Source organism: Lipotes vexillifer, unplaced genomic scaffold (assembly GCF_000442215.2).
Source record: "Lipotes vexillifer unplaced genomic scaffold, Lipotes_vexillifer_v1.1 scaffold439, whole genome shotgun sequence".
Lineage (NCBI taxonomy): Eukaryota > Metazoa > Chordata > Mammalia > Artiodactyla > Lipotidae > Lipotes > Lipotes vexillifer.
The window spans coordinates 1,311,600-1,333,724 of record NW_006798732.1 but is presented as its reverse complement, the minus strand read 5'-3'; the positions used below and the strand labels follow the sequence as shown (position 1 = coordinate 1,333,724).

The window sequence follows — 22,125 nt, the reverse complement described above, 5'->3', positions numbered from 1 at the left end:
GCCATGCCATGGCCGCTGAGCCTGCGCGTCCGGAGCCTGTGCTCGGGAGAGGCCACAGCAGTGAGAGGCCCGTGTACAGCAAAAAAAAAAAAAAAGAAAAAGAAAAAAAGGACTAGATAATCAAGGTGTGCAACTGAAGCGTGAAGCGTCTTATTTACAGATGTGCTGGTGTCTTTACTGATAGTTAATAAAGAGTGCTTAGGTAGTATTTCACTCATTAGGTCATGTTTAGGAACTTTGATTTAAAAATTTTAAGCTTTAGAACTGCATCATGGTTGTCAGCAGTTAAAAGAATGTTCTAAGGGTAATGAAAGTATAACCATTCATGTTAAATTTTGTATTGCAAATACATAATGCTTTTGATGATCTCCTCTTGTTATTCTGAATATGTTCAGGTAGAGTAAGATATTTAGATATGTCCCCAGGTATGTGTTTTATTCTACTCTGGGATCATAATTCGGGGGTTTGAAAATTCCTGTTATTCTTCTCTTTTGAAGGATTGCCTTGAAGAGTTCTGAACTCCTTTATATGTATGGTGCCCTGGACTCCCGAGTGAGAGCCTTGGTGTTCAGTATCCGATGTTGGGCTCGAGCACATTCGTTAACGAGTAGTATTCCTGGTGCTTGGATTACAAATTTCTCCCTTACCGTGATGGTCATCTTTTTTCTCCAGAGGAGATCACCCCCTATTCTTCCAACACTAGACTACCTAAAAACCCTTGCAGGTGAGACTAGAAGCATGTATTTTCTCTCTGACATTTGAATGGATAGAATTACCATGTGTTATCAAAACCATGTGTGTGTGTTTGGTGGTCATGTATTTTCAAAGCCTTATGAATCTAAAATTTAAGAGCTTTTAATTTTCTTAATGTCCACCAGAGGTCATGAGAGCAGATGATTTGTGAAGCTGAGGCCTTTAGAATTTTTTGAGAGTTCTATCTTGTGTCAGTTGGCAATGTTGTTTACAATCTCCTGAGCCAGTTGGAACCTCTCCCTTGGTTTACCAATCTTGGAATGACCTTGGAAAAAAATATATCCCAGATGCAGCTTCTGATAGGATCCCAGCTTCAGAGATGGCTTTCCAAGTCTGAAGCTATTTCCAGATTTCTCTTAGAGATGCTAAAAACTGTTTCATGATGTTTTTTTGTTTTTTTTCATTTTAGCATCTTTTTTGGATCATAATTGCTTTACAGAGATCCTAAATTTTTTTTTTTTTTTGGTTAAAGCTTGTAAGGAATCGTAGGTAAATGGTTTTAAAATTAGTATACTATTTAATTTATATTTTAAATAAATTGAAATTTTGATAGACTGCTGGATGAGATACTAAAGTATTACAGTCCTAAATTCTAAAAGGAAGGTAATTCAGGGATTTACTCAAAGTGTATACGCACTCCATCTTCTGCCCCTCCTATATATTGCTGCCAAATAGTTCTTTTAAAATACATCCCTGAATCGTCCCTGTTTAAAATCACCTTAAAGGAATTTTATTCCCTATAGAATAAACCTCAAGCAGTTGACTTAGCTTATTGGTGTTTAAGATTTTCACCTGTAGCCACGTCCAATTTTTCCAACCTCTTCTCCCACCATTTCTCTTCATGTGTTCCCACGTTTCAGCCAATACCACGTTCATAACATTTCCTCTTAGCTCTTTCATTTATGCTGTGTGTTTTTCTTCCTAGAACATGCCTTTTCTTCTCTAAATTCTTTTAAGTTCCCTTCCATGCCACTTTTCCTTATTATTCAAATTAGAAGTAATCTCTCCTTTCCTGTGAACACTGTAAATGGTGGTACAGCTTGAAAGTAAGCTTTAAAAAAAGCTCCATGTGGCAGGTTAATGGAAAGTAGCAAGTTTTCAGGGAGGTGGAGTGGTGAGCCTGTGTCTCATCTTTGAGGTTGGGATAAAGGGCATCGTCCGCGCCGGTGCTCATCTCATCGTTTGGTGTCATTCATTCAGTAAAGATCTGTTGGTGACTTACTATGTGTCAGGTATGATTTTTGGCACAGATGATGTTCTCAGGTAACTCAGTCTAGTAAAGAGGTTAAGAAACAAACAGAAAACATGGGCAGATCTCACCAGTAAGCAGCCTGGAAATAGCACTTCCTGTTCAGTCCCTGCTGTGTGCCCTGATGCTTGACTGCTCTCCTAGAAACCATTTTGGGGAAATGTCATGGAATTTTGGAGTTCAGAAGCTAAGAAAGAGTAGAAGCTGAAAAAGAGGAGCAATTGAGGCAGGTTTATGTTGGGGGCTGACTGCTGCTAACATCGTGATTGTTGTCTTCCCGTCTGACGAGTGCTGCCACCCCGCCACGCTCAGGCCCCTGGCATCCCCGCCCGGGGAGGTTTATACTCTGCTTCTCTCCTTCCCACTGCTGCATTCTGAACAGAGTGATTTTCAGAAATTCATGTCTAATTGTAGTATTCTCTCTCTTGAAATCCTTCAGTAATTTCCTAGTATCTTTTTTTTTAAATTTTCACTAATAGTTTCAGAAAAAGAATATGATTTGTGAATGAATTAAAAATGACATGTTGGCCTTCCCTGGTGCCACAGTGGTTGCGAGTCCGCCTGCCGATGCAGGGGACACAGGTTCGTGCCCCGGTCCGGGAAGATCCCACATGCCGCGGGGTGGCTGGGCCCGTGAGCCATGGCCGCTGAGCCTACGCGTCCGGAGCCTGTTACTTATATCAAACAAAATAGACTTTAAAACAAAGACTGTTACAAGGGACAAAGAAAGATATTACATAATAATGAAGGGATCAATCCAAGAAGATATAACCATCATAAATATATATGTGCCCAACATAGGACAACCTAAATACCTAAAGAAAATATGAATGCACATAAAGGGAGAAACTGACACTAAATAATAGTAGGGGACTCTAACACCCCACTTACATCAATAAGCAGATCATCAAGACATAAAATCAATAAGGAAACACTGACCTTAAATGACACATTAGACTAGAAGAACTTAATAGATGTATATTGAATATTTCATCCAGAAGCAGTACATTCTTTTCAAGTGCACATGGAACATTCTCTAGGATTGAGCATGTGCTAGGCCAACCAAAAAAAAAAAAAAAAAAAATGACATGTTGAGTTTTTATTCCAAATCTATTTTAAACCAAATTTAAATTTATTCACATCTTATGGCATCAAAACGGACAAAACTCGTTTGGGAATTCCTTCATTTTCTACTTAAAAATACCAAGTTAGTTGTTGAAAATTCTTCATGTTAGTTTTTAAACATGGTCAGAGAAATTTGGGGGCCACTCCAGTTGCTTCTTTCCACATAGCACGTTATAGGTGTGAATTGCCAATAAATGTAAAGCGAATTTGATGTTGCTACTTTTTTATCTTTGGTTTTTGAAGTTCTAGTGAAATCTTGAACTTGTAAAATAATTTTTTCTGGATGAATGTATATGAAGGATGTGGTGAAGGTGATTTTGAGGAGAATTTGTCAAAATATTTTTTTCCTACTCATTTAAGTGTTTTTCAGAATCCATGTTTTTTATACTTTTTGATTTTAACCAGTGGTCCCATACTGATGTACATTCAACAGTATATGGCTAAGAATAAAAACAATGTTAAACAGTGAAATAATCAAAGCCATCTTGAGCACTCCATAATTAAGCAGCTGAGGGACTTGTGTCCTGTTACAGTCCTTTTCTTCTAAACTGCGCCTCTCATTTGATATTCAAGTAGAGCCTGTCATTTGTGTTGTTCCACAAAGAAGACAGTAAGACCCCGTTTACTCAATTGCCTGCCTGCTTGCCTGCCTGCTTGTTTGTTTGTTAGTAGAAGGCAGCGTCAATTTCTGGAGCGCCTGTTAGCACTTCTAGGACTTTGTCAGCCGCTGTTTGAAATCCAGAAGTTGAAGTCCAAACTTCTTATCCTTGTGTTTCGGGTCCTTCGTGGTCTTCGTTTTCCTCCTCCTCTTGTACCTTCCCTCTTGTGTGTAGATCGGGAGCTGCAGCCCTTCTGCACTTGTGCACATCTCTGTGCCCTCGCCTGAGGTGGCCTTTTCCTCCTGCCTCCTCTTCTTGCCTGGAGGACCTCCTCATCATCAAGGCAGAGAGGACATGCCCAGTCCACAGACTTGCTTGTTAGCTCTTTCCTGGCTTCTCTCTCCCTGCTGCCTCCCAGGAGGCAGTGCCTTGTCGGCTCCCAAGTACCTGGAGCGCACCTGGCTGGTAACAGTGGGTAGATTGCTGTCGTTCTTTTACCTGCCTGCCTTGGCCAAGCTTTTCTAGGGCAGACTGTCTGATTCGTCTCTGCATTTTCTGCTCCTGGCTTAGAGAAGTTCAGTAAATAGGGTGAAATGATTGGATGAACATTTTAAAGTTGAAGGTTGTTTTGTACTGAGCATGATGGCAACTTTCGTATTTTGGTTATTCTTGAATTTTTGTTTCTTTATCTTTTCTTAGTCGCTACTACTTTCCCCCATGTGTCTTATTTTCTTGCGTTTTCTGCCCTTTTTTTGGCTTTGCTACCTTTGTTATATTTACTTCTGTGTTTAATGCTTTTAATGTAGCATCTTCCTCTTATAATCAGTTGTTTGATTAGAGTTCTTTTGTTTAGGATTCCTGCTTTTCTTTCCTATGACGAATTAAAGGTTTGAGGAAGAAACGACTGGGTAGTGTTTTCAGCAAATTTGATGCGGAGACCCCAGCACAGAAGAGAGCTTTATTTGCTAGCTTTCTGTGACCCAGTAACAATTTATTGAGTACCAGGCACTTGGCTAAAAAATTTTATGCATCATCTCAATTTCCTAAATTCACATAGTTAGAACATACTAGAGCCAGAATTCAAATGCAAGCACTTTTCAGAGCTTATACTTTTTTTCAACTGAAATATAATACACATCAAAGTGCATATATATGTATGTGTGTGTGTGTGTGTGTGTGTGTGTGTGTGTGTGTGTGTATAGATTTTCGCAAACTGAACACACCTCTGTAACCGCCACCCAGATTGGATAAAGCACCTAGAAGTACCAGCTGTGCTCCTTTCTGGTCACTGTACACCTTCCCCCAGCCCAGTCTCTTCTGACAGCGTAGATGAATCTTACCTGTTCGTGTCTCTTATGTAAAAGGTATCACGGAGTACATATTCTTCTGTGTCTGGCTTTTCCCTCTCAACATTGTATTTAGGAGATTCACTCATCTTATTAGTGCATTTGTGGACCATTCATTTCCATTGCTATGTAGTATTCTGTTATATGAATATTCCAAAAGTTTTTTTAAATTCTATTTTTGGTGGACATTTGGGTAATTTGTAGTCTGGAACTATGACAGGTAGTGCTAGTGTGAGTGTTCTGGCACATTTCTTTTGGTGAGAACTGAACACAGGTACTCATTTCTCTCCAGTGTATCTGAGGAGTAGAGTTTCTGAGTCTCAAGCTTTGGTAGAGACACTGCCAAACAGTTTTCCAACGTGTGGACTCCCGCAGGCCCAATATCCAAGTTGCAAACGCTGTTGGTCTTTGCCAGCACCCGGGATTATCTTTTGTTATGTTATTTCTTCTCATTGCATGTGTCGTGGCATCGTGGTTCGTTTTGATTTTCTTTTCCCCAGTGACTAATAACATTGAGCACCTTTTCATATATGTATTAGCCATTTGGGTATCTCTTGTGAAGTTTCTGTAAGTCTTTTCGCTTATTTTTCTGTTGGATTATCTGTCATTTTCTAATTCATTCGTTGGAATTCTTTACATATTCTGCACGTGAGTCCTTGGTCACGTGTTCTGTATGTATATGCGTATCTGTGTATCTCAAATATGTGCACACTGGTTCCCTTCACTCCCTTGATAGTGTCTGATGAAAAGGACTGTGGCTTTTAAAGTTCAGTTCTATCAGAGTTACAGACGCGCATGGTTATTGCGGACTTTGTGACTGTAACTCGCCCTCTGGGCCTGTGCCTTCTACTCCTTCAGTCTCTCACTGTAGCAACCACTTTTAACTCTTTTATCTGATCTGTTTAATATTTTAAACCGTATTTCCAAAATAAAATCCTGAATTGCTGTTTCTTGAATTTCCTTTTTTTTTAGCGTTCGGCACCGTCTGTGACTTCCCTTTATGGAAGAGGAGGAATAACTCTTCCTCCTGTAGGGCCCTCACACATACACACGTATTTTCCATCCCTCGTATTGTGACTAGAGCTGTAGCGTGATCTTGCTGTGCACCCTTGACACTATTGTGACTGTGGAAGCACTATTCATATCTGATCCACGGAGTAAAATAAAATTAATTTCCTTTCCTGCCCAACTTTTTATATTTTTTGGAGTTAATAGTTTTTAATATTCCTTATTTATTTTTCTTTGCTTAGTTTTTCATGTACTTAACATTAATTGAGTCTCAAACTTGCCACGAGTTATCTCAATAAATCTTTTCTCAAAATAGAAGCATCAAATATTCTGTTAATTAATTCTTCTTTACCTAGCCTCTGTTTTTTAAAAATAGTTTTTTATTTTATTTTGTTTAGTCTCATGTTAGAGGCCTTCCTCAGGTGTCTGGTAATCTTTGAATTTCTGCTCATGTTTGAATTAGAAACTAAAAAGCTAATCTGAGTCTCTGAGCCCAGGTGGAGCTTGCTGGCTGTGACACACAGTATAGGGCCCGGCCGGGCTGTTCTCTGGGGCTTCAGAGTCCCCATATCCAGGTCATTCCTCTGGGGCCGCAGGCTCCCCAGAAAGGACTCTTGCGATCTTTTTCTCTGGCACAAAAGGCCTGGCTGCTGGCATGCTGAAACTTTGGCGTTTATTTTTTATGCCATTCATTGCATTTAGAACAATTTTCCCACCGTCAGCTGTGTCTTACATCTCCCAGTCTAGAGGTTCTTTCTTCTGCCGTCTCCAGGGTAAACGCGACATTTTCCATCAGGAAGAGACCTGGGGTCGGGGGAGGGTCTCAGTGCTTCTGTCACCGTCAGGCGTCCAGGCTGGACCAGGTGCTTCAGCTCCTGAGCCATTGGGAGCTCTGCCTGGACAACTGGTTTCTTCTTGGCTTTCTTTACTGCTGGTTTAGGACGCGGTGTTTTCACATTGCCTGAGTCATTGCTGCTTGTGCATCTGTTCTTCATCTTAAAAATTTTGGTTGCTCTTGGCTCTTCTTTTCTCTACCTTTAAGATTGTATGTCATTTTACTGTCATTTCAGTGGTGCTTTGGGAGGGGGTAAAGGTAGATGCCCGAGTTTATTTTGCCATCTTTACCCCAGAGGGGCTGAGTGTCACTGGAGCACGCAGCGTGATGCTGGGGGGGCGGGCATAGAAGGACTTGGCCTTGTCTGTAGATTAGCACGGGTGATTAACAGTAAGTAGTCTGTGTTACAGATGCACATGTGTGAGGAACAGCATCTAAGTATGAATTATTCTGGAGTCGAGTGAGCTACGAGGCATTAGAGCTGTTTTCAAGGGGGGTATATAACCATGACACTCAGAGTCTTCACAGAGTTAGATCCAGGTACTTGAGAGGCGATCCCTTGGATGTGCATTTTCAAAAATCACTCTGGCTGGTGGACTAGATGGAAGCAAAAGGGCAACTGCCCGAGTGTGTTACCCCCGCCCCACTCCCAAATATTAAAGAGTTAGCCTCACAAGTGAGTGGGGCAGAGTCACCTGTCACCTGTAGGTGTCTCTCAGTTACTGCTGACCCATGGCATACTGGAAGGCTTGGCGCTGTTAATAGTTATAATAGAAGCTGAATGTAGTTAGTTATATAATTGTAGCTATTCAAGTTTAATTCCAGTAAACTCTTCTTATAAAAGTAGGACATTATAAAGGATTTGTTACCAAAGAAAAATTAATCAGCTTTCATATAAACTTGATGCCTGTTGTTATGTCCCCTGTTTAGATGCCCGTCCACTTCAGGTTGTTTGTTAGAAACGCATGTGGCTGGTGCAGTGTTGATTTTGGCTCTTTCGAACAGAAAGATGAACCGAAATAATTATATAACCCCATAGATATGATTATCTCTACTGCAGCCCCTAGTAATCTATCAATATATACCAACTCTTGCCAGTTGTGATCTCTCTGGCAGATTGTGGGTTATGGTAGTTCAGTATTAGTTCCCTGAAAAATGTGGGTACGTTTATCAATCTGGATATGCCTGTGAGAATGTTATTCAGTGAATTTCATTTGGCATATGTATCATGTTGAAAAACAGTAGTTGCTGTACCAATCGTTGAAAATCTAAAGATTTCTAAAGGAAGCAAGAAAATCAAATTTAGTAAATACATAATCTTAATTTTTTTCATATAGTTTTTAAGTTCACTTAAGGGGAAGGACTCTATTATGAGTGAATTAAGGTGCTTACATGGCTGTTTTTTCCACAGCTGAGAAAGTTTGTATTTAGTTAAGAATGTTTGCCAGTGTTTCACACAGTACATTTAAGAAGAAAGTCATTGCCACGGGAATTAACGAAGAGTAATAGGGTATCTTACGTCTGAGTAGGTTGAGAATCATTTCTCTGTGGCAGCACTGTCCAGTAGAACTTTCTGTGATCATGTTGTACATTAGGGCAGCCACTTGTTATCTGTGGCTATCAGGCACTTGAAATATGGTTAGTGTGACTGAGGAACTGAATTTTTAATTTTAATGGCCGCATGTGTCTAATGGCTGTTATATTGGACTGTGTAGCTGTTGTTTGGGTGATAGTTTAGTAGCAGAAAAACGGGGGAGAGAAAAAAGGGGAAGACTTTAACAGCTGAGTTGTTTCTTAGGTTTGCATGCCTTGGGGATTTTGAAAAAACAAAAATGGCCCTATCTTAAATCAGAGGATAATTTTTGTCCTTTAAGTTTTACTACTTTGTTAAAAACTCTTTTAGTGAAGACGAGCAGTCATAGACAGAGTCTGTTTTTCATCACTGTACATTCCTAGAAATACTTTAATGTAGAAATGCTTTAATGTGGATCTCATTTTTCTATTAGAATTATATTTCTGGGGGAAAAAAAGGACATAGCAGCTAAAAGAGCATCAATATATGTGACTGGCCTGTGTCACAAAAAATATAAACTGTTGATAATTTGAAATAATAAAACATATGCTCAGGTCCCATAAAAAGTAGATCTAAGTGGAACTGTATATAAGTTCTTCAGTTGTATAGTAGAGTACATAAAATTTGCTACTAAAATTAATTAATGGTAGAATCTGGAATGCTTTTTGACAAGTCAGTAACTCAGGTCTTAACCAAAAAATAACCAAAATCATAAAAAAGGAGAGACAGAAGTTGGAAGGAATCTTGTTTATCTCTTTCTAAATTTCTTTCTGGCTGTTATAGATAAGCACTCAAAGTGAAATATCAGCAATCATTCAGATTCTTGGTTATGTGCCCGCTGTACGCTGGACTCTGTTGTTGTGGACTGGATGGGAGTGGGGAGGGAAGGTCATCACTGCCTTGATTGGACAGTGGCCTCTGTAGCCCCAGACTGGGGTAAGGGAGCAGACAGCATGCACACAGTCATAGCACAGTCGGGCAAGTGCCGATGGAGCACGGAACAGAAAGGCTGGAGCGCCAGCTTGGAGTTAGGGAAGGCGAAAGCCGTTTTTAGGTGGCCATTGACTAGACTTTTCAGAATGGGAGTTTGCCTGCATGTTGTACAGTGGAAGGTAGGTTAAAATGGTTGCAGGATTTCATGGTAGCTGTATATTTATTGATAACTAGGGAAATGATTACCTCTGAAGATGTATATACTGTTAGGAAAGGTGAATGTTTAAGTCCACTGTGCTGTTAAATGTGTGGTACTGAATCCCAGTCACTCTAGAGACCTGCATCTTAGAAATTACCGGAAGGTTTTCAAAATTCTTAGAACATTCAATTTGTATGTATCGTGGATGAATTGTTGAAAGTAAACACACAAAAGGGTGATAAGAATGAAAATGGAAATTAAATATTATTGATCAAAGATAGTGCCAGGATTTAAGTTGGTGAAAGATGGGAACTGTCTACATTTTCAGCTGGAAAACTGATGACCTCAAAAGATAGATTAGGAATCATCAAGTGTTGATAGACAATTCTGGTTTGCTAAAGTACATGTGAAGTTAATTTTACCGAAGTAAAATTGCTCTCAAATCTTTTTAAATCGAGTTTTAATCCTACTAACCGTCTATACTATATATAAAACACACTGACTAATAATAGGGCACATTTATCTGTAACTTTGATTTATGTGATTATAGATTTCTGAAGTAGGGAATATCTTTGAAATAGAATGTTAAATATTTTCATTTCTGCTTATTTAAGATGCAGAAGATAAGTGTATAATAGAAGGCCACAACTGTACATTTGTTCGCGACTTCAATAGAATTAAACCTTCAGGAAACGCAGAAACACTAGGTAGGTGTTTTCTTGTTCTTTGTTCCTTTTGGACCGAAACAGACTTTTTTATTATTTTCCTTGTTTTATTTTCTTACAGAATTACTACTGAAAGAATTTTTTGAATATTTTGGAAATTTCGCGTTCAATAAAAATTCCATTAATATTCGACAGGTAAATACTGTTTCAGTATTTGGTTATTAAGTACATGGTCTTCTACTGCACTAATATTTAACGAGTTTAGTTTTCAAAGCACTAACAAATGTCATTGCATGTCACCTCTATGGTGATAGACAGTAATAAGAAAACTGGTGCCCTAGTGGAGCTACATGACTTGGCTAAGATCAGTCATCTAGTGTCTGGAGGAGCAAAGGCCAGCTCTTTTCAACTTCTGCCTTTGTCACTTTGCCAGGTAACTTTGTGTCACTTACTACTAATACTGTGTCCTTCAAAATGTGGAATATATTCTGAAAGTTTTTTAGAAAGCATGATTTTACATATAGTTCTCTTTAAACTGGATTTGGGTTTCTATGAAAGAAACAGAATACCTAGTCCCAAAGATAGATTCGAATGATTCCCTCAATTTGAGCCCTTAGGGTTTAAATTACTTAGGCAAGTGAATTATGATTTGAGTTCATCTGAGTAGCTGGAATGACAGACATTTTCCCTAAAGAGAATCTATCAGAGTAAACCCTGAGCAAAACTTGTTTGCACGTGGGAAATACTTGAGATGGCGCTCCGGGTCTATTCTGCTCAGCATGTGGGTATCTGGTTACAGCCCTTAGAAGACTGGCTTCGTAAAACACATACTCAGATATTCTGTTTTTGTTTCTTCAACTCTCCTTTTTTCATTCTTCCCTAACCCTTATCCTGCTCATGGAGATCTTGTTTTTAACAAATAAAAAAGAAAGAAAGTGTGGGGTTGGGAGAGGGTAGAGGCACAGAGCTCTGGACTGCAGTCTAGAAGGAAAAGGGCACGGAGCATAGGGAGTTCTGCACCCTTTCTGCACCCTTACCCCTTAATGTTCGGGGTTGATGGTCAGGCAGGACCCTGCTGGGCAGTGGCTTGAGAGGAGTTAGGGAATTAACGGGCTGCTCGCTTTGGAGACCTGACTGCTGGTTTTGCAGTGTCTGAGTCATATATGTGGTATCATTTGCAAGAGGAAAAGATTATATAGGCTAGTGGATCACTGATGTTTGTGTGACTCGTAGCTCTAGCTTTTCTTTTTATTTCTGTATCTTACCTGGCAGAGCCTTATTTAAGTTGGATCTTTAGGAATGTAGATGGGAAACGTCTAGTGTTTTTAAATGAATAATCCTTTGTTCCTTCTCTTCCTTTCTCATTTCATACTTGTGCAACATTAATTACTATATTTAATTTAAGGCTTCTGATTTTGTGTGCTTCTATTCCCACTGTAATAAGTATGTTTTTAGCAAGTTTCAAACATAACTGTATCTAGTTTTCTGCCATTTTTCTTTTTCATATATTTTTTTTCTTTCCCAGCTCTATTCTGTTAGGTAAATGTTATGTTATTTTAAAAATACTTTTATTGGTTGACTCAGCCCAGATACCTCTCATCAGAGCAGTGACATCATCATCCATAGCTCATAAACCTACTTTATTTTTCTCTAAAGAATATTCATAAAACTACAGTGGAAAAAATCAGTCAGAAGTACACACACACACACACACACATACACTAACTCATAACATGCATATATATCCACTCCCTTTGCGGTAGAAATTCTTTACTCTGTAAAGTTAACGCTGGTATTTTATGCATTTTTGACGTTTTATTAAACCAAACAGTTTTTATATCTGAGCCCTTCATATATTTATACATCTTTTTCTTCCTTGTCATTATCTGTAGGGAAGGGAACAAAACAAACCTGAATCTTCTCCACTGCACATTCAGAATCCTTTTGAAACTTCTCTCAACATTAGCAAAAATGTAAGTCAAAGTCAGCTGCAAAAATTTGTAGATCTGGCCAGAGAAAGTGCCTGGATTTTACATCAGGAAGATAAAGATCGCCTTTCGCCATCAAATAATCAGCCCTGGGGGCTGGCAGCCCTGCTGCTACCTTCTGTAGCAAATAGTATGTCTCTTGCCAAGAAGAAAAAGAAGCCTGCAAGTGAAAGAATTAAAAACTTGTTGGAATCCATAAAAAGTAGCAGTACGGAAAATTCCACAGCCACCAATGGGTAAAGAGCAGTTAGTACTCAGGCATAACGGCTGCTCCTTTGCTTTCAGAACTGGTTTTAACCTATAGGATAATCACTGGACTGCCTGGAAGAATGGTGTGAAATTCTGGCAGGTCACACTTTCATCCGATGTTTCTGTTTTCATGATCTTCTCATTGGGCCCCTTAAACTGGTCTGACATTCTGCGATGTTTTCAGTCTGAAAGCCAGTGGCACTGTATTAAAACGCCAGCCATGGGAACAGGTGAAAGAAGATTGGAATATACTTCAGATAAAATATACAAAGCAAGTGGGAAAAATCAGTTTTACAGTCAAACCATTGTTGAAATCTGCATCAGCCTCTGGGTGTAAATCATTTAGAAGGACTTCTAGGTATGTACATACGTAGGCAATGAATACAATGAAGCTGCAGAATTTGATAGTACTCTTTATTTTTGTATTCTTCAAAGTACTCTTATTCACATATAAATAAAAACAGATGGGTACTGATTTCCAAAAATGTTCATGTTTTTAAAACAGATGAATGCAGACACTTCAGTTACTACATTCTAGGTATTCTAAGCCAAATATATGAAAATACTAGTACACTGTATTTAAAAATATTACTTAGTTAATTTTTCTGTTTTCAAAAATAAAATCCTTTCTCTACTAGTATGTGGTATTGCCAATATTCCTTCACTTCTCTTTTAAGAATTCCTTTCTCCCTGTGGGAAATAGGTATATATTGAAATATTATTTCCATTACATTCCCTGTAGAGTAACTTCCAGTTTATGCAGCAAATATAGTGTTGGAAAATACACACTTGAGCCAGCTGACTTCACGGTGAATTACTCAGCCGCTTTGGGCCCCAGTTTTCTCTTCTGTTAAGTGGGGATGATAATAGTGCCTCCTTCACCAGATGGCTGTGAAGGTTAGGTGAGGCCCATAGGAAAGTGCAAGGTCATGGTCCTGGCACTTAGCACATGTTTGTAATGTTTGTGGTGTATAATTATTATTCTTGCTACTCAGAATACAGATGTAGCATTTGTACTGGTTTTCAGAATAGTTGCCCATCTAAATTTTAGGTCAGAAACTATAATGAGCCTGCTTGGGGCATTATGGGAAACTCATTAATAGAATTGTCATGAAGCAAGTAAGTTCTGTGCCCATGTGCCATGCTATTTGATTTCACATCTGAAACCAACAAACAGGCATCAGTGTTCTTCTATACAGGCGGTGTCCTTAAATTAAAAGCCGTTTTTCATTTGTTTTTTAATTAGGTTAATTCTGTTGGGCCGGAAATCTGTATTGAGAGTTAAAAAGAGGTTTAAAAAGCATAAATATTTAAGAGTTTCTAAATGAAATGATTTTTTTTTCTGTTCACAGATATTTGATTGGACATTTTCATTTTTTGGTTGGTGTTAAGTCTAAAATGGTCATTTAAGCACATAAAGTATATATATGTATGTTAGCACTTCTTTTCTTTTTTGTGATTTATAGAATAACTTTGACACTCTAGGTCTGTTTTACTTTTCAGAATGAGGTTTAATTATGGGATGAGTTTTAATCTACACTGATCTTTTTTTTTTATTTTTATTTTTTAAATTTATTTTTGGCTGTGTTGGGTCTTCATTGCTGCGCACGGGCTTTCTCTAGTTACGGCAAGCGCAGGCTACTCTTCGTTGCAGTGTGCGGGCTTCTCATTGCAGTGGCTTCTCTTGTTGCGGAGCACGGGCGCTAGAGCGCAGGCTCAGTAGTTGAAGAGCACGGGCTTAGTTGCTTCGCGGCATGTGGGATCTTCCCAGACCAGGAATTGAACCTGTGTCACCTGCATTGGCAGGCGAATTCTAAACCACTGTGCCACCAGGGAAGTCCCTACACTAATCTTTTAACATGAAGTTTTCATTCCAGTAAACTGCATATGACTACAAACAAATCTATTATATTTTTTCATAAGTTCATTGTATCACTTACCAAATTTTTAAAAGATAGTTTTTATTACATCTTAGGGGATAATCAGCAGTTATTTGTCATTTGCCATTTCTTAGTTAAAACGAATTGCAGCAACAAAGGTAAGGAAAAATTTTCAAGGTTTTTCTTTTCTAGCTGTTATGAGGCTTTCATCCACTCTCATGAACAATAAGTTTTATTCTCTGTGTGAAAGTAATTTTGATGTGAGCCAACCTGGATCAGATGGATTTCAGTATACATCATTCCTGATTTTATAGCCCACTAGTCTAATTCCTGGAGTTATTATCCGTTTTTAGGAAATCAGAGAATTGTCCAGACATTCTAGGAAAACAACGTATAATCTTTCTCATTCACAAACCTTCAGTCATCATAGAGAGGAAGAGAGGATAAAAACAGTTGCAGTTGGACTTTCTTCCTGCGATCATTCACTACTTAGCTCTTTGTTTTGCTCTAGGTGAGACCAGAATTAGACTGTTTCAAGTCACTTCATGTTCCTAGAAATCACTTGGCCTTAGACATACAGCTCTATTCAATTCGTCACAGCCTGCTGCTGCCACAGTAGGCAAACGCCACATTTACATGTATAATTTAAACCTGCACAGAGAACAGCTGCAGCAAAACCAGCAGAAAGAGCCACCAAGCAGTCGCAGCACGTCCGGGTAGCAGCTCTCTTGTCCACTCTCCAGAGTCTGGTATTCAGTTGGTGAGTAGCTGTCCTAGTGTCTCGGTTCAGCCCCTTCAGGAGCCGTTGTGGGAGGGGAACATTCAAAACGCTGTAGCAAGGAAGAAACCGTTTCTACCGGAGATAGAAGAGGCCGATGTTCATCAAATAGAATAGGGTAGGCCTTGAAGGAACTGTAATCCCTGTAGACCGAAGGAGGGGCCATAGGGATTATCGTTCTGGCAGCAGAAGGCAGTGTAAATGGGAGTCAGGAAGACAAGCAAGTTTGGAGTGTGGGCCGCCTGACTGGCTGGGGCAGGGTTTTTGCTGTGATACTCAGAGAGTCGAGGTTGAGCGAGATGGTGAAGGACAGCGAGTTAAGGAGGTTGAGTATACTTTCAGCGGTAAAGCATTGAAGGTTTTTGTGTACGAGAGTAATAAAAGTTAAAGCAGTACTTTAGATGATTAATCTGTTGATACCAAGTAGTTATCAAGCGCCGCTGCTTTTTTCTTCGCAAATTTGAGTACCTTAGGTTCCATCATTGAGTTAGATAAAATTTGGCTGTTAAACTTTCCACACAGGTCCAGAAGCTGACTCTCATATACCTCGCAAGAGTATTTAACAAGAAGGCAAAGTTTAAGTGGCTTAGAGCCATCATCAGGAAATACCATCAGGTCATGGTATGTAATTTTATGTAAAGCCTCTTCCTATGAGAAATTCTTTGCAGTATATACTTGGACAGGAATGAAAACATGATCAGAAGCCACTTTTCACCTTGGGATGATGTTGGAAATGTTATTTTAAATACTTGAAAGGCTTATTTTGGTTTCCATGCTGAGTTCTATTTCTTGTGGATACATATTCCAACGAATATAAACATTACAGTGTTCCTCTGGAATTCCCATGGAGCAACTCCCAGAAAATGTCTATTTTAGGTGGAATCTTTAATCAGAAATATCTATGATACAGGATATATAAATCACCACAAACTATTTTAAAAATACACTATTTATATTTCAAATGTGATCCCTTATGTTATCTGTGTGTATGTGTATCCACCCAGCTTTAAGTGCTCAGTGGAAGTCATTATTCACTTTTTCTGTCTACTTTCAGATGAATACATTTAAACTTTTTTTTTTTTTTCACGGCAAAGTTTCTAATCTTTTAGGATGGGGCGCTGAGATGTTTTAAAGAGAGTATTGGAAAGATGGGATTTGAAACAGTAAATGTTACATTGTGAAGAATACATAGTATGGTAAAATACCTAATTTGGAATAGAGCAAGTCCAACTTAATGAAAAATATAAATTATAAATGATATTTTCTGGGTTTATTTTGAAGTATGACACATTGAAAACTTACTACAATGGATGCCGTCAAATAAAATGGAGCAGGTTAATGAAAGATTACAAATTAGGTTTGTGTTATGTTCTGTGTCACCAGAATTCATTAACGTGTCAGGCACAATGGAAGTCATACATTTTGAAGCTTCCTATTACAGAGTTACTGGTACTTGGCTTAGATTAATGGAGCCTAATGATTAGAGTTTTAATAAATCTTTGCTAAACTTACACATGGGCTCGGAGAGTGGTGTGAAATAACATTAACATCTCTTTGTCTCAAAAACTGAGTAAAAGGTGGATTATGAAGCTGGCTGATGTCTTGCAGTGGAATTTGAAACTCAAAGCCTGATTTTTTTTTTTTTTTTTTTTTTACTTCACGTGAGATGTGTATTATAATTCTATAGATACGCCTGCCAGTATAAAACTAGCACAAGCTTCACCTTGTTTTTCTTCTTTAGCAATTAATTTTGGTGATTTTAGAAGGATTGTTTGTTTATGATTTATGTGATAATGTCCCCTTTTCCCCCAGTTCTCTAATCAAACCTAAAGTAAGTATCTTTGGCATTTCCCTGCTTGATTCTTGGCATCACTGGTTGTAAAGCTCAGTTACCAGGACTGAGTGGTCTTTTTCAGCTTTATGTAACTGAGTTTTCTAAAAAGAGGATTACAGCATTTTTCGTGTGTTTTTTATTTGATCAAAATATTTTTATATTCTGATTTCTTTCTTTTTTAAAAAAGTGATGACTAGAATAACGGTGAGCAGTGGCACTTCACTTATCTTAAGTGGTAAGATGGGTTCAGATGAACACATTTTTCATATAACACTGATGTCCAGAGCTTCATCCTCATCTCTGGACATAGGACTCTGTCAAACGATTATTTTAGTCCCATCTCTAGAACTTCATCATTATTGTGCTTTACTGGACTTTGTGCTTTACTTCCAATTCAACCTGTTTTGTTTTTTTTATTATTTATTTATTTATTTATTTAGGCTGTGCTGGGTCTTCATTGCAGCACGTGGGCTGTTCGTTGCAGGATTCTCTCTAGTTGTGGTGCACGGGCTCAGTAGTTGAGATGTGCGGGCTCCAGAGCGCGCAGGCTTAGTTGCTCCACGGCATGTGGGATCTTAGTTCCCCAACCAGGGATCGAACCCGTGTCCCCTGCATTGGAAGGCGGATTCTTAACCACTGGACCACCTGGAAAGTCCCTCAACCTGTTTTAAATTAAAATCGTTTTCTTCCTCAAAACTGGCTAACCTCATAATTGGCTCATTTCTGCTGTTGGTATCATTATTCTCTGCCACCATAGCTCGGACTCTGGGATCCTTTTAGACTCCTTTTTTTTTCACCTTGTTTAATTAATCTCTCTATTTTTGTGGCCATTAGCTTAGTTTATGTCATTACCTCTCTTCTAATTTAATACAATAATGTATTAGCTAGTTTCCCAACCCACTGTTTTCCCTCTTCTGTGTACCCTTGTAAACCATCAATTTTCAAAGGAATAGGAGTCAAAGTACCTTTTATGGTAAATTAACATCAAATTGTATGTGTTTATTTATTGCAATTCTAAAGATACCTTGGAACTGTACAGAGCTTTAAGGTCATTCTAAATATCAGGTGTACAAAACATACCAATTGAAGGTTCTAATTAGTAAAAAGTACTGGATTTTTTCTGTAACATCAAAATGTCTTCTGTTTATAAACTCCACTGACTTCTGAAAGTTTTCAAACTTCTCTACTAATGACACTTAATCCCCCAAATACTGGTACAACAGAGTCATTCATTCAGTAAACATTTACTCATGATTGCTATGTACCAGACCCTCTAAATTGAGGCGTACCAAGAGACGGAAGGTTTGAATTGCCAGAAAAATGATTTTTGTTCTCGGATAGAAAGGCTTAGTGTAAGGGTAACAGTTTTGCCTACGTATCAATTAATGATGATGCAGTCAACTAAAATTCTATAAGAATTTTTTTAAAGAAACTTGAAAGTCATTGGAAGTGTTTGAGGAAGAATAAACATAAAAATAGGTAGGAGAAAAAATTTTTAAAAATTCAACAAATAACATTAAAATATAAGGCACGGTAATTAAAACAATACTACTGGTTTGAGATAGACAAACCAATGGAACAGTAACAGAAATATACTCAAGATATATAAGGGAATTTACAGTGATATGATAAAGGGCAACATTTCAAATCAATAGAAAGATGGATTATTCAGTAAATAGTGTTGGGACAACTGGTAGCTATTGGAAAAGAAATAGTTTGATCCTAGTCTCACTCTAATACCCAAATAAATTCCAGGTGGGTTGGAATTTAAATGTGGAGGGGGAGAAAGTGAAATCATAAAGTACTAAAGAAACCCTGGATGAATATTATGAACTTGGGATAGGGAAGGGTGCCTTTTCAAGTATGACATGCGTTTATAAAAGAATATATTGATAAATTTGACGACTTTAAGATGGAAAGCTATGCCACAAAACAGCCATAAACAAAATTCTGATACTAATGGAAAAAGGGCCAATTTTTCTAATAATGAGCTCCACAAATGTATAAGAAATAGGCAGAACAAAGCTATATCATAGAAGCAATTAAAATGGACAAGTAAACAATAAAGATGGTCAAGCTTACAGATAATTATATAAAACATTATTATTATGGAGAATTTTGAACCCAGGCAAAAGTAAACTGAAAAGTATAATGAACTTGCCTAAATCCATCACCTGTTTCAATAATTAACTTGTGGCAAATTTGCTTTAATATATAACCCATTTACTTACCCGATCTGTATTATTTTAAGCATATTTCGGTCATTCTGTCATTTTATCTATAAATATGTCAGTTACTGCCAAAAGATAAGAGCTTTTTTCTGACATAATCACAAATCATTATTAAACCTAAGAAGAACAAACAAAACAGTAATTCTCTAGTATCTTCATATCTACTTAGAGTTCAAGTTTCCAGTTGTCTTATGGATGTCACAGTTGTTTTTTCCCAAGACTGTTTGTTTGAATCGTGATCCAGTTACGGTCCCTATGTTGTGATTGGTTGACCTATTTCTGAAGTCTCTTGAATTCTTCTTAGGTTTACACTTCATCTCTTTTTTCCTTTTGCGATTTATTGAAGATATGGGGTTATCTGTCTTAGGGAGTTTCCCACAACATGGATGGTGCTGATTTTGTTGGCGCATATGATTCTGTGCTGTGGAGTTGTTCAACATTAATGACATAAAAATATCAGTTTTAGAAAACTTTCAATCATGTTCTTTCCTGTTTTTTTTCTATCTTTGTCTCTTCATTGTGGGTATTTCTAATCTGTATTACAGCTTATCAATTTTTTTCTTTAGACATGTCTAATTTTTTAAACCCATTCATTCAGTTCTCAATTCCAGGAGGGTTTTTGTTTTTGTTTTTGTTTTTTCAGTTCTAGGATTTCTATCTGGTATTTGAAATTATTTTTTCTAATTTTCTGACAGAATTCTGAGTCTCGTCTTTGATTTTCTTATAAAGTCTGTCTGATAAATTGATTGATTATCTGGTCTGCTTCTGTGTTTCGTGATGCTGACTTCTCTTCCAGGACGCCTGACTGGTGGTGTTTTGTGTGTTGACATTGTATGTGGAAAATAGATTACTTGAGGGAGGGTGATGTTGATTTCCCTTCAGAATGGATTTATTTTTGCTTCTGGAAGGTGGGTGGGAGTACTTATGATCCTGGATCACTGTGGTCCAGAAGGGGCTTGAGATTTTGAAATTGGATTCAGTTCCACATTCTAGCCTCACCCAAAGCCAGGAGGGCTCAGCGGGGCCCCTTCTCCTCGTTAGGTCCTGAGCTCCCTTCCCCTGCGATCCTTCTGAAAGCGCTGCTCAGCTCCGATTGCCTCATCCGCAGGCGTCCCTGTGGGGAAAGCAGTCCCACGTGCTAGGCTCACCTCGTGTAGGTCTGCGTCTCTGCAGTCCTATAGGTTTTCACTGCCTTGATAGCGTTTGGATGCTTTCAAGCAACTGCTTTTTGTCTTGTCCAGCTGCAAAGACGGCTGAGAGAGAGAGAGAGAGAGAGAGAGAGAGAGAGAGAGAGTTGGTATGTACTGCCTAGACTGCCATTACTAGAAGCCACTGAGTTCTTTTTGATTCCAGCTTCTGATCCCGTGTGTGTGTGTGTGTGTGTATTTTAATTTTATAGGAATGATGTATACTGTTCATTTAGTTTACTTCCTTCTAAGGGGCTTTCACATGATGTCTCAGTTGCGGACACCTGGCTGGAGTGAAAGCCTAGTTCACCCTTGAGGAAACAAGGTTCTGCAGGTGTTGTTCTGCTTCAGAAATCAGAAATTTCCAGCTTTTATGTCTGGATTGTGATTTCCCCATAGAGGATTTTGTCCATGCCAGTTGAAAGTTTAAATTTATGCCATGTGTGAATGAGTGGCAAAGCGCCCAAATAAGAATGGGAAAAATATCTTCTTTTTCCAACCATGTTCAGACACCTCAAACAACTGTGAAATACAATTTTTCTTCCAGTTTTCCAAAATATTTATCTGGGCTGAGACCAAGAATGAAAGCATTTTAGGCCAAAAAGCTCCTTGGAAATTTTATGATTTATAATAGTTCCCTTTTGAATTTTAGGCATATGTTTTTAGAGTATCTTATTTATGAACGCAAGATTTTAGTGCATTTTTACATCAGTGAAATAACTCGTGTTTCTTTTCTATATTATAAGTTATTTTTCTAATATTTAACTATTTCATATTTGTAGTTTTTCGGCTATATTATCAGCCTGTATTTGTTTAGGTAACAGAGGTAGCAATTAAAAATAGCTATCATAATTTTGAGTTAGTTTTCAACTTATAATTTGCTACATGTATTCTAGCATTGCCGTATTGCCAAAAACCTTAATTCAAGTCTCTAAATATTTAATAAAATCATTTTGAAAACTGAAATTATTTGGTGTCTTTATCTTGGCTGCTCTGAACAAAGCCAGTACTTCAAACTTCTCCTCGACGCTTCAGGGTGAAAATTGTGTTAAGTAGTATTTGAATTTAAATGTGGTTTAAAATGTTTCTTAATTCTAAAGCCCTCTGTAGTTTCCGTTTTCTAAACAATATTAGCTATATTTGATCTTCTAGATGAAGAAAGATTTGACTGTGATTAAATATGTACAGTACCATCCTGGAATAAATTTTATTCATAGATTAGTAAAATATGTGCAGCGTGATTTAGGAGAAAATATTTTAGGCCATTAAATTTAGTTACATAAGCTATGGTATGTTTTAAATTCTGTGCAATGAAATCTGTTTTGCTTTAAAAATAAAAAGTTCATTGCACTGGAAAATGTGGAGTATTTGTTATCCAAGACCATCAAAAGCATACCCGGTCACATATTTAGGAAAATTTTGAAATACTGGTTTTAGCCTAGCAATTTAATGGCATTTGTTATGATTGTCTGATTTTCTTATCTGTACTTAAAAGCCTTAAGAGGGCTTCCCTGGTGGCGCAGTGGTTGGGAGTCCGCCTGCCGATGCAGGGTGTCCCGGTCTGGGAAGATCCCACATGCCGCGGAGCGGCTGCGCCCGTGAGCCATGGCTGCTGAGCCTGCACGTCCGGAGCCTGTGCTCCGCAACGGGAGAGGCCACAACAGTGAGAGGCCCGCGTACCACAGGAAAAAAA

The 22,125-nt window shown here is 38.2% G+C and overlaps 1 protein-coding gene across 1 annotated transcript in view; it reads left to right on the top strand.

The window, feature by feature from the left end:
* MTPAP (mitochondrial poly(A) polymerase) overlaps positions 1-12,537 on the top strand; it is a 28,889-nt gene extending 16,352 nt beyond the window's left edge. The window contains 4 exon segments of the mRNA XM_007470904.1: positions 498-724; positions 10,235-10,327; positions 10,407-10,480; positions 12,178-12,537. Of these exon segments, the coding sequence (XP_007470966.1) occupies positions 498-724; positions 10,235-10,327; positions 10,407-10,480; positions 12,178-12,537 (754 nt within the window).
* The last annotated feature ends 9,588 nt before the right edge of the window (positions 12,538-22,125 follow it).